This window comes from Musca domestica, unplaced genomic scaffold (assembly GCF_030504385.1).
Source record: "Musca domestica strain aabys unplaced genomic scaffold, Musca_domestica.polishedcontigs.V.1.1 24, whole genome shotgun sequence".
NCBI lineage: Eukaryota > Metazoa > Arthropoda > Insecta > Diptera > Muscidae > Musca > Musca domestica.
This window is the reverse complement of record NW_026712272.1, coordinates 9536004-9554343: the sequence shown is the minus strand read 5'-3', so window position 1 is coordinate 9554343 and position 18340 is coordinate 9536004. Positions and strand designations below refer to the sequence as shown.

General features: G+C 34.0%; 4 protein-coding genes across 8 annotated transcripts in view; all 4 read right to left on the bottom strand.

Moving 5' to 3' along the window:
- The window catches only part of LOC101895126 (signal peptide peptidase-like 3), a 29001-nt gene extending 26027 nt beyond the window's left edge, over positions 1-2974 (bottom strand). The window contains exons 1-2 of one of the 5 annotated variants that reach the window (XM_059123322.1): positions 2565-2974; positions 2346-2419 (exon numbers count right to left, since the gene is read on the bottom strand). The gene's annotated coding sequence lies outside the window, so the exon portion shown is untranslated. Of the gene's footprint in view, positions 1-2145; positions 2287-2325 lie in introns of those variants that run through there. The other 4 variants (XM_059123323.1, XM_005178274.4, XM_059123324.1 and 1 more) reach the window with 4 other exon arrangements.
- A 655-nt stretch (positions 2975-3629) lies between these two features.
- LOC101894801 (short-chain specific acyl-CoA dehydrogenase, mitochondrial) lies at positions 3630-6751 on the bottom strand. Its single transcript, XM_005178272.4, has 3 exons — positions 6626-6751; positions 4758-4988; positions 3630-4689 (listed from the first exon to the last, which is right to left on the bottom strand). Exons 1-3 carry the CDS (start codon positions 6657-6659, stop codon positions 3719-3721), a joined length of 1236 nt encoding a protein of 411 aa, XP_005178329.2. The 5' UTR covers positions 6660-6751; the 3' UTR covers positions 3630-3718.
- Positions 6752-8251: 1500 nt separating this feature from the next.
- LOC101894967 (short-chain specific acyl-CoA dehydrogenase, mitochondrial) lies at positions 8252-13469 on the bottom strand. Its single transcript, XM_005178273.4, has 3 exons — positions 13181-13469; positions 9511-9741; positions 8252-9437 (listed from the first exon to the last, which is right to left on the bottom strand). Exons 1-3 carry the CDS (start codon positions 13212-13214, stop codon positions 8464-8466), a joined length of 1239 nt encoding a protein of 412 aa, XP_005178330.2. The 5' UTR covers positions 13215-13469; the 3' UTR covers positions 8252-8463.
- A 2728-nt stretch (positions 13470-16197) lies between these two features.
- Positions 16198-18071, bottom strand: LOC101894641 (thiamin pyrophosphokinase 1). The gene is made up of 4 exons (XM_005178271.4): positions 17737-18071; positions 17371-17615; positions 17045-17306; positions 16198-16391 (listed from the first exon to the last, which is right to left on the bottom strand). The coding sequence occupies exons 1-4, from the start codon at positions 17999-18001 to the stop codon at positions 16264-16266; spliced, it is 900 nt and encodes a 299-aa protein (XP_005178328.3). The 5' UTR covers positions 18002-18071; the 3' UTR covers positions 16198-16263.
- Between the last annotated feature and the right edge of the window lie 269 nt (positions 18072-18340).

Genomic DNA, 18340 nt, shown 5'->3' with positions numbered 1-18340 from the left:
GAGCTCTCAAAAGCATTCCCCAGTTTGACTTGAATGTGCTGCAAAATTTACAGCCCCGGGATATTTTGGCTCAATTCCAAGCAACAAGAAGTGCACTGAGACAGCACGAAGCTTGGGGATGGCGCCGCTCTTCAAGTTTTGGTTATGGACAGTTGGTATGTCTAGGAAATCCTAGACATTTGGTATGTCGGAATATATTGGATGAAGGTAATACAATTAATAGTTCCTGGACATAGCAATATAGTAAGGAAAAACGTAGCTGATGAATAAGCTTAGATTGATATACCGATTAATGAGACTGTTAATAAGCTTCCTTCTATCACTTAGTAGGTCTAAACTTAGAATCGTTGTGGGAATACTGACTGGTCACTGCAGTATCAAATTTCTGACCTCAAGATGGGACAACAGTGTTCCTGACTACTATAGGCTATGTGAAGATAAAGAAGAGGTAGAGAGAGACGATCGAACATCTACTTGTCAATGGACCATGTTATCCAACAAGAGATATAGGGTATTTGGCAGTTGGGAGATCCCATCATCATTCACAAGTTTGCCAAAGGCAGACCACCCTCCCATCTACACTTCTCTCCAAAAAATCTTTTTTTCCTTCTCGCTGCTATCCTTAAAAATTTTCATTTCTTCCTAGGATGAAGACAATGGACCAAAGATCTCCGAGTGAAGCAGTTGCCGAATTCTTGTAGCTGCGCATCCGTAAACCAACCAACCATTCCTGGATTTCAAATCATTTTCTTTCTTTCTTTCTTTATTTCTGTCTATGCCTATTTTCACAAATTTAGGATGAACACAATGGACCAGCAGGTTTCTTAGTTGAGTAATTCCTAAATTTCTTTAAAATCACCCCTTTGGAAGTAGGCTTAATACCTCTATTACTTCCCGGTTTAGTTTTAATGAAATCCATACTGGAACAAATTCCAAACAAAACCGGAAGAAATAACCAGCACCCACATACCTGTTTCGCTTTACAGCTGTGGAATTTTGTTACGCCTAATGGATTTTAGAAATGGAATGACAATGTTATTATTGTGAATGTTACCTACATAGTTTTGGTTTTTTTATAAAGCAGGGCGATATAAATTACTTGATGTTACGTTCGTCCACGCATCAATGGTAATTACCAACAGTGGTGGCAGCACGATTCCAATGGGGTTTTTATGACCATGCTTGTGTGTGTGTGTGTGTGTGATTGATAAGAAAAACATAAATAAAAGTGCCGGTGACAGAGAGGTGTTTTTATATTCAAGAAATGTTTGTGGGGTAGGTCACGGGTTAACAAAATACAATGATTTTTTGTGATAAAGATTGCAATAACAACAATGCATGGTTGGATGCTACCATCAAAGTCCCCCTATGAAACAGAATCGAACAAGATGTCAAATGTCAAGCAAATCATGAAAATACACCGTAACAATCAAAGAGCCGATTAACTCAGTGTGTTGGCTGAGAGTTAAGCTCCCTTGTCTCTCTCTCACACTCACACCAACGTTAAATTGAGAATTATGGCATTAAAAAGAAAACAATGTTTTGTTTGCTTGCCTTTTATGGTGGAAAACTAAACTGTAACAAACCAAAGCAAGCAAGCAAGATTTTCTTTGAAAAAAAAAAAACAAGGATTACAAAATCGTTGGCATTTTATTTCACTTTAGAAACAAGTGTGATATAATTTTGGTAGCCACTTAAACACACAACTTCAAAACGGGTTAATTATGGCAGAGATTTTCAAACTCCAAACCAAGAAACCAATTACCACACACAACAACACAACAGAACCAGAAGAAAAACACAGAAAAAAACGAGGCAAATAGTGAAGAAATGAAAAATTGCCACCATAACTTTTTTCCAATGAAAAAAAAAAAAAACAAAAAGGCAGGCACAACAAAGTAATCCTCTAATGGTGGCCTATGGAAAATAAGTAATCCAAATCTTGTTTTATTAGAGGATCTACTACAAAGACGCCCCCTTTGCCAAAAAAAAGGAAAACACTTGGCTGACAAATAAAAAAACAAGGCAAGGCACACACAAACACACCGGTCGGTTGGTCGGTCATTGTACAATAAATGGAGCAATTTCAATTTATAGAAAAGTGGTTTTTAGTTTTTGTCTTTTGTCACTGGCCAGCCAAATTACCTTTGTTGTTTTGGTATTTTTTTTTTCTTTTGTTAACAAGTTTTTTTTTTTGGCTTCACAATAAAAATATCTTGGATTCGTTTCCTAATTAATGATTATTAACAATGTTTTTTCTTTTCGATAATTAAGGGAATTAAATTTTTTGTTAATTGTTATTTTTTTTATAAATAAAAAACGCACAGCAACACATTCGCACTCACCCACCACCGACGGACAACGACGACGACGCGGTTATACTACTGCTGTTCGTTCACATTCAACGAAATAAAAGCCACTTGAAAACAAAATAAACTTAATTTCATTATTTTCTTGTTTTGTGTACTTCCAAGAGAAGAGAAGTAGTAGTAGAAGTATTACTTTTATTTTGTTAATGTTTTGTTGTTTTCTTTTTGCTGTCGCTGCTGCTGCTGCACACTTACTTCTCTTGCTTTTTGTTTGTTATGGCTGCTTGCCTCACAAAAAAAATATGGGCTTTACTCTCTCACGGGCACTCTCTTTTATATACTTTTATTTTTTTGTTACTTTTTTATTTTACACTCTGTGTTTTATATGTTTTTCTTTACATTTTTTTCTCCCTACGATATGTTGGGGGAAAAAATGATGTTGATTGGTTTCTTTGAGAATTTCTTTTACTTTTTTCCCGATTTGTTTTCAACACTACACACGGCGTTTTGTATGCAATATTTAATAAATGGTAGCGATGAAATGCAATTATTTTATTTTTTGTACGTTTTTTCTTTACATTTTTGCACTTCTCCGCCTCTTGTATGCAATTTATTTTTTCGATTTCTTGCCAGGACAATAATTGCAGGGTTCACTAGGTCGACTTTTCAACTTATCGTGAAATCGATGGAAGTGATTAGGGATTCAGAGGTAGGTTTGGAGAAACTTGAGAGTAGTCGATTTTTTATGATGGCAAAGACTAGTTTACACATCATACATGGTAGAAGAACAAAGTTAGACGCATCGACACAGCTGCTGCGGCAATGACCTATCAAACCAATTTTGCAATTAAAATTTTTGAATGGAAAATTATTCAAATTTGTAAAAATTGCTAAAAAATGCATATCATAACAACCTCCGATTGGCGTCGTATAGGAAAACATATACAAATCTACTTATATTTGAAGGAACATTTAAAAAATTTTGACATATCAACAGAAGGAAGAATTGAGATGATTCTTAAATAATGGTCTGTTCCTGAACTGCAAGAATATATAAAAGGTTTCACTACGATAACCGATTACCCTTTATGATATCGGCAAAGCATCATAACTAGAAGATTATTGCAGATTGTGGAGCAGAGCAATGATTGCTTAATTTTACCTTCTTAATTCTACCATAAACCTACTCGACCTTAAAATGATTGTGTCATGTTTGCAATAACAATTTATTTAAAATTTTATTTAAATTATTGTTTTTAAAATTAAACCACAACAAAAAATAACACGTCTTAAAAACTAAATTAAGTAGTAAACTGACCAAAAAAATAAACAAATATTTAAATGCACATATTCCAGGTTCAGTCAAAAAAAAAAGATCTCCAATTATTCCCAATAACACACATCCCCTCTCAAGCTGCATATTCCTTCAAAATCTGTCCAGCAATGACCAAACGTTGAATTTCCGATGTACCCTCATAGATTTCCGTAACACGAGCATCACGATAATAACGTTCAGCTGGCATATCGCTGACATAGCCCATGCCACCCAAAACCTGAATGCATTGATGACTGCAAAATGTGGCCGCTTCGGTAGCAGATAGTTTGGCCATGGCAGCCTCTTTGGTATAGGGTTTGTCATTGTCTTTCAACCAAGCGGCGCGCCAAGCCAGCAGACGTGATGCTTCAATTCTCAGTGCCATGTCGGCAATTTTTTGTTGTATAGCCTGCAACTTTGATATGGGTTTACCGAAGGCAATTCTCTTTTGTGAATAATCCACGGCCAATTCCAGCGAGGCTTGGGCAATACCCAAACCCTGACCAGCAATTCCCACACGACCGCCATCCAAAGATTTCATGGCAATTTTAAAGCCCGAACCCAGACCGCCCAAAATATTCTCCTTTGGCACCAGCACATCCTCGAAGATCACCTGGCTCGTCGATGAGCCACGCATACCCATTTTATCTTCTTTCTTGCCTCGGGAAATACCTTCCGTATCCATGGGTACCAGAAATGCTGTAATACCCTTATTTTTAAGTGACTTATCGGTAGAGGCAAACACAACGGCAATGCCGGCCTGATAGGCATTGGTGATCCATGCTTTAGTGCCGTTCAAAACATAATGATCACCCTTCTTAACAGCCGTTGTGGATGCGGCACCAGCATCGGAACCATTGCCAGGTTCAGATAATTGGAAACAAGCTATCTGTTCGCCCGTTGTATATGGCGGGATGTATTTCTTTTTCTGTTCCTCCGTTCCAAAGTTTAAAACGGCGCCCAAATACAAATTATTTACACCCATAATAACACCCGCGGATGCAGATCCCCTTGAGATTTCTTCCATGGCAATGGCATAGGCCAAATAATCTAAACCAGGACCACCTAGATCACATAGAATATAAGTTATTAATAAAATATATATGAGAACATTTAGGAGTTATCTTATTTACCATATTCCTCTGGCACCGCAACGGCCATGACACCCAATTCACCCATTTTCTTAATCTGTTCTTCTGGATATAGACGCTCCCGATCGAATGTTGCGGCATTCGGTACCAATTCGGCATCGGCAAAGTCCCGACACGTCTTCTGCAACATCTGATAGGTATCGGGTAAAGCTGATAGGCAGGCAATATTACGGCATTTTAGCTGTTGGGTTGTTTGCTGTTGCAGACGGAGTCCTAGAAAAAATATTTTAAATGGGCTGAGCAAGAATGTCACAGTAAATTTTGCGGTTCTGTTCCAGAACTGCGGAAATGTCAAAATGATCGATAACAAGATTTTCTACAAAAAATAGAGACGATAACATGATTTTCTATAGAAAATATTGTCGATAACACGATTTTCTATAGAAAATATTGTCGATAACACGATTTTCTATAGAAAATATTGTCGATAACAGGATTTTCTATAGAAAATATTGTCGATAACAGGATTTTCTATAGAAAATATTGTCGATAACAAGATTTTTTATAGAAAATATTGTCGATAACAGGATTTTCTAAAGAAAATATTGTCGATAACAGGATTTTCTATAGAAAATATTGTCGATAACAGGATTTTCTAAAGAAAATATTGTCGATAACAGGATTTTCTGAAGAAAATATTGTCGATAACAGGATTTTCTAAAGAAAATATTGTCGATAACAGGATTTTCTAAAGAAAATATTGTCGATAACAGGATTTTCTAAAGAAAATATTGTCGATAACAGGATTTTCTATAGAAAATATTGTCGATAACAGGATTTTCTATAGAAAATATTGTCGATAACAGGATTTTCTATAGAAAATATTGTCGATAACAGGATTTTCTAAAGAAAATATTGTCGATAACAGAATTTCTACAGACAATTTGTTGAAGATAACAAGATTTCCTATTAAAAAATATTTCCGATAACAAGATATATATCTAAATATTTCTATGGAAAATCTTGTCAATAACAATATTTTCTTTAGCCAAAATTGTAGATAAACAATATTTGTTACAGAAATTGTTGCCGATAACCTTATTTTCTATAAACATTTTTGTTGATGCCAATAGTTTTTGCAAAAAAAAATCGGTAAAAATTTATTTATTTATTTATTCGATAAATTTACATTCTTGCAGTCCTGGAACAGACTATCTATTAACAATAATGTTGATATATTTATTTTTATAAAAACCCTTTCTATAAAAATGTTTTCCATAAAAAAAAATCTATTTTCAATAAATACAATTTCCGATAACAATCCTTTTTTAACCATATGCAAAATGAAAATTTTTTTAAATGCTTTTTTCATTATTTGTTTACTATTCTTTCTATCGGCAATAGTTATTTTATTTTGGCCTTATCAATTTTAAAAGTAAGCTCATAAAATATAGATTGGGGTCATGAACAAGAATGCAAATAAAAATAATAATAATAGAAATATTCTCAATTTCAACAAATGATTTGGAGATCACTTTAAGAGAGCAATCGGTACGGTTCATGTAAACATTTTGATTGTAACGGTAATGTAAATGACAGTTCTTTTTTATCAATAAAAGTTTATTTTACACTTGTTGCATTTTAAATATTAGCAACAAAATGTTTTTTTTTTTAATAAAATTAGCATTCTTATCACAAAGGTAAATATTCTTTATCTATTGAATATTCACGCAAGCTTATTTATGCACATACATAAGTGTTTGAATGTGTGTACGAATGTGATTGCGTGTGGCCACAATACAAAGTGTTTACATTTTTGTTTTTTTTTCTTTTGCAATATTAGTGACTGAACTTTGTATTTTGACGTTTAAAATTGCACATCAATTTGAATATATTCCTTTTTTACATACCAATAGCGGTGGATGATCTCAATAATTTCAACATGGTTATTTATATTCTAGTTTTGAGGTACAAAAAAAAATTATGTTCACTATTGGCCTGACGATCTTGTTAACTGATCGCCAGTATTATAACATAGAAGAAGGTGTGTGTAAGTTAAATTTTGTATTAGTTGGTTCCTTCTTACACCCTCATTCTTTCATATGAGTTGCCACTTCTATTTTATATATGAATCATACAAGCCTGAAAGTATGCTGTAGATTTTGTAGCTTTAATTGTGGTAATCGTTAGTAAATCCTAATAATGAAAAAAGTTGTCTGCAAAGAATTAGCAGAACGAAAAGTACTTTTCATTGATAAAAATTTGTTATCGACCCTATTTTTAATCGAAAAATCCAGTTATCGACAATATTTTCTATTGTTAACCTAGTTGTCTACAATATTTTAACCGGAAAATCATGTTGTCAACCATATTTTCCATAAAAAAATATGTTATCGACAATATATTCTAATAGAAAATTCTGTTATCGACAAATACTTTCTATAGAAAATCTCGTTATCGACAATATTTTCTCTAGAAAACCCTGTTACCGACAACATTTTCTGTGGAAAATCATGTTATCGACAATAGTTTCCATAGAAAATCTTGTTATCGACTATATTTTCTATAGATAATCTTGTTATCGATAAGATTTTCTATAGAAAATGTTGTTATCGACAATATTTTCTATAGAAAATCCTTTTATCGACAATATTTTCTATAGAAAATCCTTTTATCGACAATATTTTCTATAGAAAATCCTTTTATCGGCAATATTTTCTATAGAAAATCGTTTTATCGACAATATTTTCTATGGGAAATACTGTTATCGGCAATATTTTCTATGGAAAACCCTGCTTTCGACAATATTTCCGATAGAAAATCTTGTTATCGACAATATTTTCTATAGAAAATCCTTTTATCGACAATATTTTCTATAGAAAATCCTTTTATCGACAATATTTTCTATAGAAAATCGTTTTATCGACAATATTTTCTAAAGAAAATTCTGTTTTCGACAATATTTCTGATAGAAAATCTTGTAACAGGAAATATCGAGCTTGTTATCGACAATATTTTCTATAGAAAATCTTGTTATCGACAATATTTTCTATTGAAAATCTTGTTATCGACAATATTTTCTATTGAAAATCTTGTTATCGACAATATTTTTTATAGAAAATCCTATTATCGACAATATTTTCTATAGAAAATCCTGTTATCGATAATATTTTCTATAAAAAAAACTTGTTACCGACAATATTTTCTATAAGAAAACTTGTTACGACAATATTTTCTATATAAAATCCTGTTATCGACAATATTTTCTATAGAAAATCCTGTTATCGACAATATTTTCTATAGAAAATTCTGTTATCGACAATATTTTCTATAGAAAATTCTGTTATCGACAATATTTTCTATAGAAAATTCTGTTATCGACAATATTTTCTATAGAAAATCCTGTTATCGACAATATTTTCTATAGAAAATCCTGTTATCGACAATATTTTCTATAGAAAATCCTGTTATCGACAATATTTTCTATAGAAAATCCTATTATCCACAATATTTTCTATCCTGTTATTAAAAAAATGTTTTTAAAATTAGAATAAAAAAATTTATTTACATTTTACTTTTCTCTTACGTTCTAAAAACGGCATTATTATCCGGTGATCTTTCAATATAAATGCATTCAAATCTTTGATTTCGCTTAAAAATTACAAAAAACAGTTTTGGATCAACCTTTTTCAACAAAATAAGGCACTCGCAATAAGGCACTCATATAAAAACAAATATTTGCTCCTCCTTAGGCTGCATATTCCTTAAGAATGGCACCAGCTGTTACCAAACGTTGAACTTCCGAGGTACCCTCATAGATTTCAGTAATGCGAGCATCACGATAATAACGTTCAGCAGCCATGTCGGAGACATAACCCATGCCGCCCAAAACCTGAATGCATTGATGACTGCAAAATGTGGCCGCCTCGGAAGCGGCCAACTTGGCCATAGCAGCTTCTTTGGTGTATGACTTATCATTGTCTTTTAACCAGGCAGCACGCCATGTCAGCAAGCGAGCCGATTCAACTCTCAATGCCATGTCTGCGATTTTTTGTTGTATGGCTTGCAGTTTTGATATGGGCTTACCAAAAGCAATTCTCTTCTGCGAATAATCCACAGCCAATTCCAATGAAGCTTGGGCAATACCCAAAGCCTGACCGGCAATACCAATACGACCAGCATCCAAGGTTTTCATGGCAATTTTAAAACCGTATCCCGGCTTTCCCAAAATATTCTCCTTGGGGATGACACAATCTTCGAATATTAATTGACAGGTGGAGGAGCCACGTATGCCCAGTTTGTCTTCTTTTTTGCCCAATGAAAAGCCCTTGGTGTCTTTGGGTACAATGAAGGCGGAAATACCTTTGTGTTTCAACGACTTATCGGTGGTGGCAAAAACCACAGCTGCCTTGGCCTCATAAGCATTGGTAATCCAGGCCTTGGTACCATTCAAAACATAGTGATCACCCTTTTCAACTGCCGTGGTAGAGGCAGCACCTGCATCCGAGCCATTGCCGGGTTCGGACAGAGCAAAACAACCCACAATATCGCCTGTGGTGTAGGGTGTTATGAATTCTTCCTTTTGCTTGGCATTGCCAAAGGCAGCAATTGGTCCCAAATACAGAGAATTGTTGACCGACATAATAACACCAGCCGAGGCACAGCCCCGAGAGACTTCTTCCATGGCAATAGCATAGGCCAGATAATCAAGACCAGTGCCACCTAAGGGGAAAAGAAGAAGTAATGAATGTTGGATTAAATTTATTTTTTCTTGGAGGCAAATTTTCGGCATTACCTAATTCCTCGGGTATGGCCACAGCCATTAGACCCAATTCTCCCATTTTCTTAATTTGTTGCTCGGGATACAAATGTTCACGATCACATTTGGCGGCATTGGGCACCAGCTCGGAATTGGCAAAATCCCGGCATGTCTTTTGCAACATTTGATGCGTTTCGGGCAAGGCCGACAACGAGGCAATGTGTCGGCCACATAGCTGCTGTTGTAGGGGACGGCGAAGGTGGGAACCTGTTGAAACAAAAAGCAACAAAAAGCTTGATTAATATTTTGTTATCTACAAAAGTATTTTTGTCTAGTTATTAATACTATTGGCTATTTATAGCTAAGGTGGAACATCTTCAATCCAGATAACATCTGTCCATTTAGCTACGCACATCTTTATTCTTAATTATCACTTCACAATAACTCAATTGATAAGAGCCGCACACTTTTTTAACTAGGGAAAATTTCCACATAGTTCGATTACTGTCTGGCATAGACATTTTCCATTGTCGGATGGTGAGATAAGGTCGGTCGTCTGTGCTGATAAATTTTATCTGATTTGAAATATTGAAATCGTGTGGCGATATTCTATATCTTCAACATGTCCATTGAAGATAAGAACATGGATTTAGGTTTTAGTCCCCGAGATTTCTGCAAGACCTTAAGGTTTTCATTGGAAAATATTGCGTTCCACAAGATTTTTTTCTGGAAAATATTGGGTTCCACAAAATTTTCTCTGGAAAATGTTGCGATTCACAAAATATTCTCTGGAAAATATTGCGATCCGCAAGATTTTCTCTGGAAAATATTTCGATCCACAAGACTTTCTGTAGAAAACGATGCGATCCATAAGATTTTTTCAGGAGAATATTGCGTTCCACAAGATTTTCTCAGAAAAATGTTGCCTTCCACATGATTTTCTGTAGAAAATAATGCCTTCCACAAAATTTTCTGTAGAAAATAATGCCTTTCACAAATTTTTTTATGGAAAACGATGCGATCCACAAGATTTTCCACAAGAAAACGATGCGATCCACAAGATTTTGTCAGGAAAATATTGAAATCCACAAGATTTTCTATAGAAAACATTGCAATCCACAAGGTTTTCTACAGAAAATAATGCCTTCCACAGGATTTTTTACAGAAAATAACATGTTCCACAAGATTTTCTCTGGAAAATATTGCGTTCCACAAGATTTTCTCTGGAAAATATTGCGTTCCACAAAATTTTCGCTGGAAAAAATTGCGTTCCACAAAATTTTCGCTGGAAAATATTGCGTTCCACAAGATTTTCTATAGAAAATATTGCCTTCCACAAGATTTTCTATAGAAAATATTGCCTTCCACAAGATTTTCTATAGAAAATATTGCCTTCCACAAGATTTTCTATAGAAAATAATGCCTTCCACAAGATTTTCTATAGAAAATAATGCCTTCCACAAGATTTTCTATAGAAAATAATGCCTTCCACAAGATTTTCTATAGAAAATAATGCCTTCCACAAGATTTTCTATAGAAAATAATGCCTTCCACAAGATTTTCTATAGAAAATAATGCCTTCCACAAGATTTTCTATAGAAAATAATGCCTTCCACAAGATTTTCTATAGAAAATAATGCCTTCCACATGATTTTCTATAGAAAATAATGCCTTCCACAAGATTTTCTATAGAAAATAATGCCTTCCACAAGATTTTCTATAGAAAATAATGCCTTTCACAAGATTTTCTATAGAAAATAATGCCTTCCACAAGATTTTCTATAGAAAATAATGCGATCCACAAGATTTTCTATAGAAAATAATGCGATCCACAAGATTTTCTATAGAAAATAATGCGATCCACAAGATTTTCTATAGAAAATAATGCGATCCACAAGATTTTCTATAGAAAATAATGCGATCCACAAGATTTTCTATAGAAAATAATGCTTTCCACAAGATTTTCTATAGAAAATAATGCTTTCCACAAGATTTTCTATAGAAAATAATGCTTTCCACAAGATTTTCTATAGAAAATAATGCGATCCACAAGATTTTCTATAGAAAATAATGCGATCCACAAGATTTTCTATAGAAAATAATGCCTTCCACAAGATTTTCTATAGAAATTAATGCGTTCCACACGATTTTCTATAGAAAATATTGCGTTCCACAAGATTTTCTATAGAAAATATTGCGTTCTACAAGATTTTCTATAGAAAATAATGCCTTCCACAATATTTTCTATAGAAAATAATGAGTTTCACAAGATTTTCTATAGAAAATAATGAGTTTCACAAGATTTTCTATAGAAAATAATGCCTTCCACCAAACTTTATCTGGAAAATTTTGCGTTCCACAAGATTTTCTATAGAAAGTATTGCCTTCCACAAGATTTTCTGAGGAAATTTTTTCGTTCCACAAGATTTTTTATAGGAAATATTACGTTCCACAAGACGAAATTTCATTCCACAAGACTCTCTCTGGAAAATATTGCAATCCACAAGATTTTCTCAGGAAATTCTTGCGTTCCACCAGATTTTCTTTGGAAAATTTGGGATCTACAATATTTTCTCTGAAAAAAATTACGATCCACAATAGTTTTATGACTCCCAGTCTTATTTTTTTTTTATAAAATATTACCACCTACAACGCAATCCACAACATTTCCATTGTAATCCACAAGATTTTCTATAGAATACCTTTAAAATCCACAGACATTCCTTGCAATCCAAAACGGTTTCCATAGAAAATTTTATGTTTCACAACGTTTTCCCAAAAATATTGGAATCTCTCTAAATTTTATGTCGACAATATTTTGATCTACAACATTTTCTATTAACAAATTTATCCACAGAATTGTCTCTTCCAGTATTTGTTCCTCACCATTTTCTATTAAAAACTTCACGATATCCTGTTATACTTCTCTTATCCGGTAGATTTCCTATAGAACAGATTTCTTTGATCCCCAAAAATTGGGAATTATTCGCAAAAATTTAATTCAGGCCCAATTAAAAAGCTATTATGTAGCGAAATTCGGATGACACGTGTGTTGAATGCCAACGTCTGCATGAATGCCGGTTGAATGGCAAATAAATTAGAAGATCTCTTGCGTAACTGGTCTAACTTCCCGCAATGACGATTAAAGTTGGTTTCCTAAGACAAGGTTCCTTGTTAGATTGACCTCAATGGAGGAGGTACATAGTAACTCGCGATGGGTTATTTATTCAATGTAGCAAATTGTTGATGACTTGTTTGGATGCGTTACCAAACCTGTGAATATTTACATTTTATAAATAAAATTTTTGTACCCTATATTTCTTAAATATTCAGGATGGACTCTGAAATTCTGTTTGCCAAAATGATGTATTCGTTCCCACGGTGGTTGACTAGATGCATATGTACACAGATACATATATATGCATGTAAATGTCTTATTTTAATGGCAATAGGGAAAAAATACAATAATTACAACACATTCCAAAACAACGGCAACAGGTTCTTTGACCCCCATCGAAACAAACGTCACTGAATAAGAATTTTCTTAAGCAAACAAATCGTATGTCCTTCAACATGTCCTTCTTTCCTTTGTCCTCCAACCTTAAGTAGCAAACTATTTTTAATAATTGTGGACTTTGGCCATATGTGTTCTATCTTTCCATTAATGATGGCTGTTTTTATCTTTTAACAACAACAAAAAACTCACCCAATTTCACTGATGAGCTTAAAACTTTAAACATTTTCGTTTTGTATAGCGGGGAAAACAGCTGGAATTTCTTAATAAAGATTAATTCCAATTCCAAAAACGTATGTGCAAAATGTTGAAGCAACTGGTTAATAGTCTCCAACAAACCAAACAACCCGGCAGACAAACTGAGAATAAACTACTGCTAATGCCGCCTTCTGTTTTCCCCTGGGGCATTTAACCAAGTCAAAGAGAGAGAGAGGATTTAATCAGTTCTCTCCGTTGAAATGATGTGTATTAAAATTATTATGGTTGTTATTGTTGTTTCTTTTTTGTTCAACAAAACATTTATTATTATTTATTATTGTGTTTGTTTGGTCTTGTCTTTTTTTGCAAACCATTGCACACGTAAGGTAACGTACAGGTAAAGTAAAGGCATTGGCTGTACTGTTATCGATAAACAAACTATCGATAGAACGTTAGGCCTAACAATCTCAACGTTGATTTAAAATTATTTTTCTTTATTATTTTTAATAGATTTTGAAATGGATTTTAATAAATATTTTTAATTAGAGTCACAGCATTGACTTTGGAGTTTTTGAAAATTGTTTCTCAGGGACAAACTAACATGTAAATTATTGTTTTTTAAAGAATGCCCCATAGTAGAATAAATATGTTTATAATTTCATATGCAGTCATATGTTTATAATTTTTTCATAAATTATTCAATTGACAACATCTCATTGTCAAAATTTGTAAAGATGGGAACTTGTTTTTTTAGAGAAATGTGACAAGGTAAATTACAGAAAATACAGAGATGGGAATGCTTATTTGAAATGATTTTACCTTCTTAATTTTATCATGGACAAATAAATTGCTTTGCGTTTCAATTAAAAAAATCTGTCCGAAGAGAAAAGGTCGGACTGGATTAAAGATATATTTCACGAATGTAATTTCAAATTCGTTTTGTTTATTTTTTATATTCTCAGTCATAGGGTATATATCATTTGATACGGCCAAAACGCGACTCATCGAAATAATGACTTTAGACCCTAGGCCTCTTTGGACCAAATCTGTTTCAGGACATTTAGATTCTATTTAGCGATGTCCGTCTGTCTGTCTGGTGGGCACGATAACTCTCGAAGAGAGTATCCGACTTAGTCCAAACTGGTGCACACAATAACTCTCGAAGGGAGTATCCGATTTGATAATCCGTGAAAGGATAATCCGATCAAGCACCTTTCCCACAAAGGGTTAACATTTTGAATAATCAAAACAATCATAAAATCAGAAATAAGCATCCGGTTCTCTTTAAATTACACATATCACAATATTTTTATTAGCTTAAGGTCTGGTGTGAAGAAGAAATATATCGGCCCAATCCTTCTGGTACCTCCCCCACAAAGGGTGAAAATTTTGAATATTCATGAAGCTCATAAAATCGAAAATTAACATCCGATACCTTTCAGACTTGGCACATCTCAATATTTCTAGTAACATAACATCTTTTATAAAGATGGATGATGGATCAGACCATTCCTTCTCGTACCTCCCTCACAAGGGTTTAACATTTTGAACAACCAAAACGATCATAAAATCAGAAATAAGCATCCGATTTACTTCAAATTACACACACCACAATATTTTCATTAATCCAAGGTCTGGTGTGAAGATGGAATATATCGCTCCACTCCTTCTGGTACCTCCCCCACAAAGGTTGACAATTTTGAATATTCAGAAGCTCATAAAACACCAAATTAATATCCGATTCCATTCAGATTTGGCACATCTCAATATTTCCATCAACAGAAGATCTGTTGTAAAGATGGTAGAGATCGGACCATTCCTTCTGGTACCTTCCCCACACAGAGTTAACTTTTCGAATAACCAAAACGATAATAACATCCAAAATAAGCATCCGGTTCTCTTCAAATTACACATATCACAATATTTTTATTAGTTCAAGGCCTGGTGTGAAGATAGAATATGTCGGTCTACTCCTTCTGGTACCTCCCCAACAATGGGTCAAAATTTTGAGTGTTCTTGAAGCTCATAAAACACGAAATTAGCATCCGATTCCATTCAGACTTGGCACATCACAATATTTCTAGTAACATAACATCTTTTATAAAGATGGTAGAGATCAGACCATTCCTTCTCGTATCTCCCTCACAAAGGGTTAACATTTTGAACAACCAAAACGATCATAAAATCCAAAGTAAGCATCTGGTTCTCTTCAAATTACACACATCTACTAATACAAGTTCTGCTGTGAAGATGGAATGTATCGGCCCACTCCTTCTGGTACCTCCCCACAAAGGGTCAAAATTTGGAGTTTCGACGAAGCTCATAAAACGCGAAATTAACCTCCGATTCCATTCAGACTTGACACATATCAATTTTTCCATCAACAGAAGATCTGTTGTAAAAATGATAGAGATCGCACCATTTCTTCCGGTACCTCCCCCACAAAGGGTTAAAATTTTAATATAAAAAATAACTTTTTTTATTTAAAATATAAATAAATTTATATTGTACGTATATTTAAACACATAAGTACCATAACAGTTCCAAATAAAAAATACAATAAAAGGACTTATTATATACTAGCATAGGAAAAAAAAGTAGTACCAGTACAAGTCATGTTTTTGGATTTTTAATAGGGGGAAGGGGGAGGGATATTTAAGTAGTATTCTAGTATTATAAAGACTTTTCTGCATTGACCTTTTTGATGAAAAAAGACCTTTAACTATTTGATTCGAGCTACAAATTGTAGTCATGGATGGGGTGTGTCATTGATATTGGCTAAAAACAAAAGCTAACTATTATTTACAAAATAACAATACAAAAAAAAATCCAAAAACATTTTTTTTTTTTTGAAAGTAACAAGGATTTTGGTTAAGTATTTACATCTCCATTGTAAGAATAACATTTACAAACAGGAAAAATATCTTAGAACTATATATCATGTCATTACCCTAACCCTGAATGGAGATGAAAGACAAAGAAAAAATAAAGCTTAAATTTAAATTTTGTTAAAAAATGCAACAAAATTAATTTTGTTTCACTGGACGCTTGCCTCTTCCTCTCTCTCTCTCCCTTGTCTAGTCATCCCCGAAATAAAATACTCCCATTGACCAAACCAGTGTCGAATTTGTTTCTATTTCTATGTGTGTTGAGGCATATGTATTTGAAGTACTAACAAGGCCGCCAAAGTACGAGGGACTATTCTCTGGAAAATTAAAAAGAAATAGTTTTTAAATAATAAAAAAAAAAAACACTGGGAATTCATATATGAAATGTTTCAAGGAGGACAATACAGGGTGAGATAAAAAAACTGCAACCAATTTCAGACTGCTGTCATTTCTAAGCCACTCGTCCGACAGCTGTTAAAGAATGGTTACAAAATGAGATTCCTCGCTTCATTTCCAACGCAAAATGTCCACCAAAATTTTCAAATATCAATCCGTCGTTGGACTACTTTGTCCAACGTCTGGAGTATTTTGGAAAGCAAGGCTGGCACTAAAAAATACCAAAGTGTCGATCATCTCAAGCAAGCGCTTTGTCGGTAATGAACCAAAATACCGCAGAGCAACATTAGGGCGGGGTGTGACAGTTTCATTTGCCCTTTGAAGGCCATAATTCGTGCCAAAGGTGTCCAATTCGAACAAATCTAAACTTATTCTAAAATTTGATATTATTTCCGACATTTTTTTTTCATTCAATAAAATTTAAAAAAATGTAAAATTATGGCCTTTGAATTTGTTACAGTTTTTTTATCTCACCCTGTATGACACAAATTCTGTTTTTCATTCAAAATTCAAAAAAAGATCTCGCAATGAAACTTTCCATAGATGACTCCGAAATAAAGAACACATCACTCACTTAAATTCCATTTTAAACCCTTCGTTGTAACACTTGTAGCCTCATGGCCAATGGGCAGGAGAGAACACCACCTTTGCTCCTCCACCAAATGTGGAGGTATAACAATGGAATGTTTCCCCGGCCGGAGAAGCCATGTCAGTGAACAGGAACCCAATAAGTAGATATTGCAAAATTCATCATTTCTGGTAAACAAAGTATTGATGTTAGACATGATTTGATCAAAACGACCCGAGGTGTCATGTAGTACAATAATATCACGCAGCTGGAAAATGAAAACAAACTCAACATTACATCCATGATATATTTTTTAATCCAAAGCTATTTACCTTTTTCTCCCTGATAATTGGTTTCAAAACGTCCACAGCCTTTGTAAAATCCGTATTGTTTTGATCGGGTGTATGGATTCGTTTTACCCCTCGCGAAGAGAAGTAGTCCTCTGTTTCTTGACTTATCGAATCAAAGTCACCCGTTATCAAATCCGGCAGCTTAATACTACAATCATTTTGTAATTCATTTCGTATGAAATTAAGCCATTTGTTTGTACCACCGTCCACACAACATCTTACAGAGGCTACAAAATTTAAATTCAAGAACAACAACAATTATGTTTACATAACAACTCGTTAACTCGATTCGGTTCGAGAAGTTAAATAACGTTGATTGAATTTAATTGAACTGTTGTCTCTATTTACCATTTTGCCATAAGGCCTTAACCACATGTGAGGGACTTTTAATATTGCGATTCAGCACCAAACATCCATGTCCCTGGCCAGCAGCTAGATACGGTTCACTAAGTATAGCTGTAGGATCCCAATGGCAAACATTTTGTGTTGGCTGCTCGGTAATACTGCCTCCATTAGTCCCACAGAAATTGTCTAACATTCCTAGGCTAAACGTGCAGCAGCTTGTTTTCCTCCTTGAGTGCCAAGAGATGCCAGACAGTCGTATAGAACACATGAAACATGAAGAGAATGCAGATGTCCAATAAAGATTAGGAATCAAAACAAAATTGGCAAAAAATATTGGCCAATGGAATGTAGGTGTCTATGAATCGACTTTCGGTTTGCCAGCAATCAGCTGGTGGGCAAATGTAGGGATCACTAGTTCGGAAAGAATGAACATGTATCAAACAAACGGTTTTGTTCATTTAATTTTTAAAATGGTGAAATGTGATACTAGAGCATGTGATACCATGTACTAGAGTATAAAAATTGCAATTTTTTTTTGCCTTGTTATGTCAAAACATATACAGAAATTCTGTGTGTATATATTATATCAATATTGGAAGAAAATCTG

Bases quoted from the DNA above. Each gene is read 5' to 3' on its own strand.
- LOC101894801 (XM_005178272.4), bottom strand. From the start codon at position 6,659: ATGTTGAAATTATTGAGATCATCCACCGCTATTG. The intron at 4,989-6,625 runs GTATGTAAAAAA...TATTTTTTCTAG, and splicing joins GAGATCATCCACCGCTATTG to GACTCCGTCTGCAACAGCAA. The intron at 4,690-4,757 runs GTAAATAAGATA...TATGTGATCTAG, and splicing joins TGCGGTGCCAGAGGAATATG to GTGGTCCTGGTTTAGATTAT.
- LOC101894967 (XM_005178273.4), bottom strand. From the start codon at position 13,214: ATGTTTAAAGTTTTAAGCTCATCAGTGAAATTGG. The intron at 9,742-13,180 runs GTGAGTTTTTTG...TTGTTTCAACAG, and splicing joins AAGCTCATCAGTGAAATTGG to GTTCCCACCTTCGCCGTCCC. The intron at 9,438-9,510 runs GTAATGCCGAAA...TTTTCCCCTTAG, and splicing joins GGCCATACCCGAGGAATTAG to GTGGCACTGGTCTTGATTAT.
- LOC101894641 (XM_005178271.4), bottom strand. From the start codon at position 18,001: ATGTGTTCTATACGACTGTCTGGCATCTCTTGGCACTCAAGGAGGAAA. The intron at 17,616-17,736 runs GTAAATAGAGAC...TAAATTTTGTAG, and splicing joins TAAGGCCTTATGGCAAAATG to CCTCTGTAAGATGTTGTGTG. The intron at 16,392-17,044 runs GTGAGTGATGTG...TTAATTTTCCAG, and splicing joins GGGTTTAAAATGGAATTTAA to AGAATAGTCCCTCGTACTTT.